Raw genomic sequence first — 7,093 nt, 5'->3', positions numbered from 1 at the left:
TTATACTACTTTTTACTATCATTTTAAAAAATTAGGTCAAATTAAAAAAAATAAATAGAAGTTCTTATAAATCTGTCTTTTGGAGTTTTCTAAAAGTTCAATTATTTTACAAGCTCGGGTAAAAATTTGTTAAAAGCTGATGTAAAAAGGGAGAGAAAATATATTTCATAATTTTTTTACTTTAAAATCTGCGTCTATTTGACATCTTTAAAATGTATTTAATAAGTCTTTTAATTTTGTGTTTAATAAATTAATGAATACTCAATGTTATGTCTAACAAATTTTGATCTAATCCAAGTTTTACCATTGCGGACAATTAAACTACCAAAATCAAGCATTTTCTTTTAACTCAGGAGACTTCATCGTTTGAACAATTTTAAAATAGAGGGACTAATTTGACACAAACCCTAAACTTCCTTGAAAGATATTCATTTCTCAACCCACAAAAAGTGGTAATTTATAAATGCCAAATAATACCCAAAACTATTATCATTCCAAGCTAAGTATAAAACTCGGGAGGTATTATTCTCAACCTTCAAAACTAGTAGTGCATTTAAAACCCTTCTACATAAGAATGTAATATACACAACCTTTATATAACAGACTCCTGTCTCTATTTTTATTATAAAACATATCAAACTCCTCTTCTGTAATCTGTGTTAAATACAAATCATAGAAGCAAAAGGGTAGCTACCTATATTTATAATGAATCTCTAAATACATTATTTTACGTGGAAGATCGCCAAGAACTTGTTCAAGCTCGTTATGCATTGCACTATTTGAAGATCCCAAATGTTACAGCTTCATCTGTTCCTGAGTGATCTAAAATCATAATCAAATGTAATGTCAGGTTCCGAAAGAACCAATTGTTTCCATTCCATTCTCTTCGTACTCTCATTCTCATTCATACTCTCTTTTTCAGTCTGCCAACAATGAGTTACCTTAGTATTTCCTCTGTATGCTTCTTCTTGGTGCATCCAATCCTTTAAAGACTTGGCTTGGAGATGAATAGCCCATGAGTTGATGAAGCGGGGAATTTGACTTGGTTGAGAATTTTCCAACTTCGGAGGACAACTTATCAGCCTTGTAGGCTGGGGAGGATGGATCACCGGATTGGTAACATTTCTTTATATGCGCGAATTTGTTTTGGGAACTATGTTCTTTCTCCATGTCTTGGTGGGACGAGTGCGGTAAGACTATGGAATCACCTATTTCTCTGGAGCCACTTTTGCCCATAGCGAGATCATAATCATCATGTTCATGGGCCTCGTATGGTGGAGGTTCTGAAACACTCTGTACACATGGAACAATATGAGTTCTGCTCTGAAGAGAAAACTCAAGAACCTTTGAGCAATGACCACACTTGAGCCGCTTGCGCCTTTTCACCAAGAGAAATTCAGCAGGAATCTGTAGTAGCTTCAAGCAGTAGTAACAAGTTACGAAAGGGGTACCTCCAGCCATTGGTCTTAGATGATGCTTGGTGAAATGATTTTTCTCTCTCAAATGATTCCTACCGTGATTTCGATGGTTCAAATGATCAGACTGCATATGAATGCCCCTTGCAGACAACTGCGTTAGAAAATGTTGGGGACTAGATGCACATGAGTTGTATTGACTGTAATAGTCATTATCGATATGCGGCATACGGGCCCCTTGATTGTGCCAGTGTTCAGATGGAAGCAACTGCCTTGAGTGAGGGAAGTTTTCAGGGAAGTGTTCCATGCCAAACGAATGTTGTCCAGGATAATTAACTTGAGGACCACTAACAGCCTTCACAGCAGAAGTCATCCGTGACAATGGATGTTGTCCGGAATAATTTATTTGAGGCCCGTTTCTCCGATAGTAAGAAGGATATTCTGAGTCATGCCAGCTTTCTTCCTGAGGAATCTTATGATTATAGTGCATTGGCACCCATCCATCCCTCTGTACAGATCCCATGGATAACCTTTCGCTTGCATTTCCGTTTAGATTGCAGCTTTTCTCTAGCTGATCCTGCAGTTCATAAACCATTCTCAACAATCTAGCCTTGTCCTCATCATGGTCCACAAAATTTTCTGATAAATGCATTCTTGAATCATGGGGTTCATCAAACACAGAACTAGAAGCACTTCCACTTTCGTAGCCACCTAGGTGGTTGGTTCCAAGTAACGACAACTTACTTTGGTATTTCTCTCTCCTTAACCTGCTTCTACTTTGCATTGGAATATCCTGTCTTCTGTGTTGCAGTACATCATTTTGATTCCTTTCATGGTATTCTATGCCATAATGCTTCTCATGAGATGAAATTTCCTTATAATTCCTTCCTTCAATTGGAACTTCAGAATCCCTCGCCACTGCATTGTTATTCATCAAGGACTCTTCCCTTCTTCTACGTTCTACAGTGGTAAGAAAGGTGGAAGCATGATGATTGTTCTGTAACGAACGTTTATCATGGTCCGAGAACTGATCATCCATTCCATCATATGAAGATACACTTCCATCACATGCAAATGAACGTTTGGTTGTTAAAAATCTGGCCACACCAGGAAGGCCACCACTAAGTTCAGAACACTGATTCACTTCCATACATGCAATATTTTCTACAGGAGTTTGGTGATCAGAATCATGGCTAGTAATTTTTAGAGGCGCCTCTCCTCGTTGAGCAAGAGGAGCAAGAATCTTAGGTGAAATGCTTGTTACCACATGTGCGTTTGAAATACTTGAACTTTCTAAATCAGAATGAATTTCCTTACTATCAGCTTTTGGACTTTCTTCTCCAGACAGTAAGATTTGATCAACTATCTCGTCTTCTGAATGGTCTACACTTGAGGGCTTGTCATTCTCATGATTAGCAACCTCATTCGCAGAAGACACTTGATCTGAAGATCCAGATTGCTTGCCATGGCAAGCAAGAGAGTCAGTAAAAGGTATCTGAACAAGTTGCTCGTTATGGTTGCCTTCTTCCTTTTGATCTTTCTCATCATTTGGATCCAAAACAGACCCCCCAGAGAATGGGATCGTCATTACTTCATGACTTGAAGTGCTAGTTTCCATTACTTTTGTAGGATCTCGTCCTGAGAGGTTGGCCTTCCCATGAGAAGCAAATTCAATTCTAGAATAGGATTGATTTGAGCAGCTCGGTCGCTCGCCGTGGCAAGCTGGGGATTCATTATAGCTTCCAGAATTTTTTAGGCATTCACCTGACTTTATATGAGCAAGCTGCTCCTGACTAATGTCTCCACATTCCTTCTGACCCTTCACATCATTTAGATCTGTAAAACACTCTTCAGAGGATGGGATAGTTCCTTCCGGACTTGAGATACAATATTCCTCTTGTTCGGGAGCATCTCTGCATGGCAGCTTGCCATTGTCGTGATAGGTGGCTTCTTCTCCAGAACGATCTCGACTTGGAAATCCTAACGGCCCATCATTAACAGCATGAGAATCATTGTTAGTTCTAGCATAGGTTTGGCGTTCACCCAACTTCCGACGAACAAGTTGCTCGCTGCTACTACCTCCAAATTCATCTTGGTCCTCCTCAGCATCTGGATCTATGACACACTCACCAGAGGATGGAATAATAGCTTCATGACTTGATGAAGAAATGCTAGCTTCCTCTGCTTTTAAGAGATCTCCATCAGAGAGTTCGCCATTCTCATGATTAGTTTCATCATCACTTCTAGCATTCCTTTGCTGCACACTCAAAGCTGAATGAACAAGATTCTCGCTGCTCCATTCTCTAGATTCATTCGTACCTCTCCCATTTCTTAAGACCAAATTAGACTCACCATGAGGTGGAATAACTGCTTCGGGGTTTGAAATGCTGGCCTGGTTACCTTCAGAAGGGGGATCGACTTCGCGTCTCTGGGCAGAATCTCTGTTTTGTGAACCCAATTCAGGATTGTGAGAACTGTCTCTTTGACTTTTTGCTGAATGAAGGGTCAAGATAAATCCAATAAGAACTTCGAAAAATAACAACAGTTATCACATACAGGGAAATACAGAAGACAGAGGAATAAGAACTTAAGACGTTCTCACACAGACTACCATAAATCAAAGTTGTTTTTCCCCCATATCCTAAAACTTCCCAACTTTCACACCTTAAAATGTGAAATATACTTGCATATTGGAAATGAAAGGTCAGTAACTCAGTGGTTTTAGTTTCCCTGAGAGCTGTCTACTTTGTCAGAAATGTGGAAGAGAATTTACCTACAAGAATTGCATCACATCCACCACATTTGTAAACAGGAATATCAGGCAACTCCGGAAGGAGCCGACGACATCTAGGACACTTTACCAATCGAATTTTAGTAGTCAATCCAGTGGCCATGTTGTCCCAAAGACTGGTCTCTCCAAACACTTAATGACCCCACCTCAGCAATAAATGAAGATGTTTCATAAATCTGCAGTCGAATATAAGCATTAAGATATGTACTTAACTATGAACAGGCACATGAAAGATTTTAAATCAACACTAAAAATTCCAAAGCTTAAGGATAGGTTAACCATAAAGTGTCAAAAACTCTCCTTAATTCAAAATTAGCATGAAACTCAACGAACTGACAATTGACATTAGTTGGGAAGAAAATAACATTACACAAGTTCAACCGAACCTTATTTAAATCCACCAAACCATTTCACAAACTAAATCTAAAAGTTCAAGATGGTATTTGATCATTTAGGATAATTTAATTTTATCAGAAGTCATAAAGAAAAGTCAACCTTCAACAGCCAAATTAATCTTAACACAACATAAAAAATACTTATTGAAAACTCAATTCCACTAGCTTCATAAACCATCATACTTCTCAGATTAATCAGCACTAGAATAGAAAAGTCCATAAACTGGTCGAATGAGACACAAAAAACTAAAACAACGACTAATTGATTTCCAACACATGAGCTGGGTAGAACAGAATCCTCAAAATTCAGAAAGAAATGGAAACGAAAGAGCAAAAAAAAAAAAAAAAAAGAAGTCAGAAAACAGAACACCAACCAAAGTTCCAAACACTTCCGAAATTGATAAACAGAACAAGCTCCAAAACTATAGATCAGATCGAGAAAAACCAAACAAGAATCTGTACAGTACATGAGAAAAACCAAACCTCCCACCCAAAAACACAATTAAGCAAAAAATAAAGAGCCCCAGTTCCCAAATTTAAATTCATAGAGGGAGAGAAAAATAAAAACCTGCACAGAAAATTTGCATGAATTTCTTTTCTTAGACGCAAAGCATAGAGAAAAAAGGACGACCCGGAAGGAAATTTGCAAAACCCTCGCAGTTAATCAAGGAGAGACAAGTCCAGGCCATAAAAGAACATTGCAAAATTCTCATTCACTTCGAATTAGAGACGAAGATTGACCCATCCCGCGGGTAAAGAAGAAGAAGCAGAAGATGAAGTTCAATGGGAGGAGTTGAAGTCAGAGGATGGAGCCTTTTTTCTTTCCAAAAAAGTTAAAAGAAAATTGGGGTTGACTGGACTAGAGGAGCCAATTATTTGGTGCCACGTGGGAATAGATATTAGTAAATTTGCCTTTGTCTTTAGGGAAAAAATTAAATTGTGTGGAGGGATGTTAAATGCTGCAGCTTCTAGACTTACAATAATATTATTATATTACGTGCTGAAGTGTTTTTGGAGAACTTTTTCTAACAAAGCTGAAACTTATAATTGTCTAATATACTGTTGGTGGAGTGCTTGGATTGATGGGAGAAAAAAAAAGTGTCTTGAAAATAAATTCGGATAATTTATAAAGGAAAATTGTGAGTGGTTGCAAAATATTCTTAAAGTTGAATTTTCATACATATAACAAACTATTAAAACTTTCCTCTCTTTTTTTACTTTCTTTAGGATTTAGGGTTTAGGGTTTAACCAAATCTGATTTCTTCTTTTTCTTTTTTTCGCCATTTTTTCGTCATGTGCATCGTCTTTCTTCCTTTCCTTTCTTTTACGTTGTTTAGATCGTGCATAAAAAATCTTTAAAGAAAATTGTACCAAATTTTGAAAAAAAAATCGTTTAGCCAGAAGATCGTGTAAACAAATCCCAAATCTAAATGATGATGTAACCAAATTAAACGATTCAATTAATTAAATGATCGTGTAACTAAATTAATCGATAGAATTGAAAAATTAAATCATTTAGAATCAAATCTAAATCGTGTACCAAACAATAGTCAAATCTAAAAGATTGTGTGCAAATATGCTACCGCGCCTTACCAAATACAATTTTTGGTATTTTTCATTATGGGTGTGTAAGCTTTTTTCGTTTTTAGAATTGTTTTATAGAATGTAAATATTTTGCTGCTTTGTTATATTTTTTAAAAGATTTCTATTTTTAATTTGTTTTTACAATTAAATATTTGAAAAGTTAAGTTATACCTAAAATTATTTTAGCTTATATATTTTGAAATTTTTTAATTTTATGTGTTATCAATATATTTTAAATTTAGCTTCAGTTTATGGTATATTATTCAAAAAATATTATATTCATCAATTAATACTTTTTACTATAAAATTTTGATAACATAATCACATGTTCGCATTTCCTTGCATTAAATTATTATTACTTGCAAATATTTTTTTAAATAATTTTGAGATTATATCGAAGATTATTCTGAACAATTGAAATCCTATAAACTAAAATTAAATCAACTTTGAAATATAAAATTCAAAACAATTATTTTTAAATATAGAAAAACGAATCAAAATATTTACAAATTATCATAAGTTACGATAAATTAGATTCCATCAAGATGGATTAATATAATTTATATTTATCTATAACCTTAAATATCATATATATATATATATATATAAAAAGTGTTACGTGGGATTGTAGGTGGGGTGAGGTAATGAAGGGGGACCAGATTGTAATATTTGAAAAGGAAAAAAAAAAAGTAGAAAGTGTAAGACAGATAGATAAGAATAAGAGAGAGGAAAAGGAGTACAGGTAAGGGTCGCATTCCCATTACTATTAACAAATGATAATGATTCTGTTTTGTTTCCAAACTTTAGTTGCTTAGCGACAAATCTAGTTGTTCTTAAAAAATCTATGAATTAGAAAATTACATAATTCGAACAATAAATATATATTATATATATTATAATATTAACAA

The 7,093-nt window shown here is 35.2% G+C and overlaps 1 protein-coding gene across 1 annotated transcript; it reads right to left on the bottom strand.

Moving 5' to 3' along the window:
• Positions 1-504: 504 nt before the first annotated feature.
• On the bottom strand, positions 505-5,427 carry LOC103496635 (uncharacterized). The gene is made up of 3 exons (XM_008458572.3): positions 5,170-5,427; positions 4,189-4,382; positions 505-3,908 (listed from the first exon to the last, which is right to left on the bottom strand). Exons 2-3 carry the CDS (start codon positions 4,307-4,309, stop codon positions 943-945), a joined length of 3,087 nt encoding a protein of 1,028 aa, XP_008456794.2. The 5' UTR covers positions 4,310-4,382; positions 5,170-5,427; the 3' UTR covers positions 505-942.
• Positions 5,428-7,093: the final 1,666 nt, after the last annotated feature.

This window comes from Cucumis melo, chromosome 3, assembly GCF_025177605.1.
Source record: "Cucumis melo cultivar AY chromosome 3, USDA_Cmelo_AY_1.0, whole genome shotgun sequence".
NCBI lineage: Eukaryota > Viridiplantae > Streptophyta > Magnoliopsida > Cucurbitales > Cucurbitaceae > Cucumis > Cucumis melo.
The sequence above is the reverse complement of the archived record's forward strand: the minus strand, read 5'-3'. Positions and strand labels throughout refer to the sequence as shown.

What these genes read in the sequence shown, in the direction of transcription:
- LOC103496635 (XM_008458572.3), bottom strand. Translation starts at nt 4,309, where the DNA reads ATGGCCACTGGATTGACTACTAAAATTCGATTGGTAAAGTGTCCTAGA. An exon ending in ATGTGATGCAATTCTTGTAG is followed by an intron (nt 3,909 to 4,188) that starts GTAAATTCTCTT and finishes CCCTTCATTCAG; the next exon opens with CAAAAAGTCAAAGAGACAGT.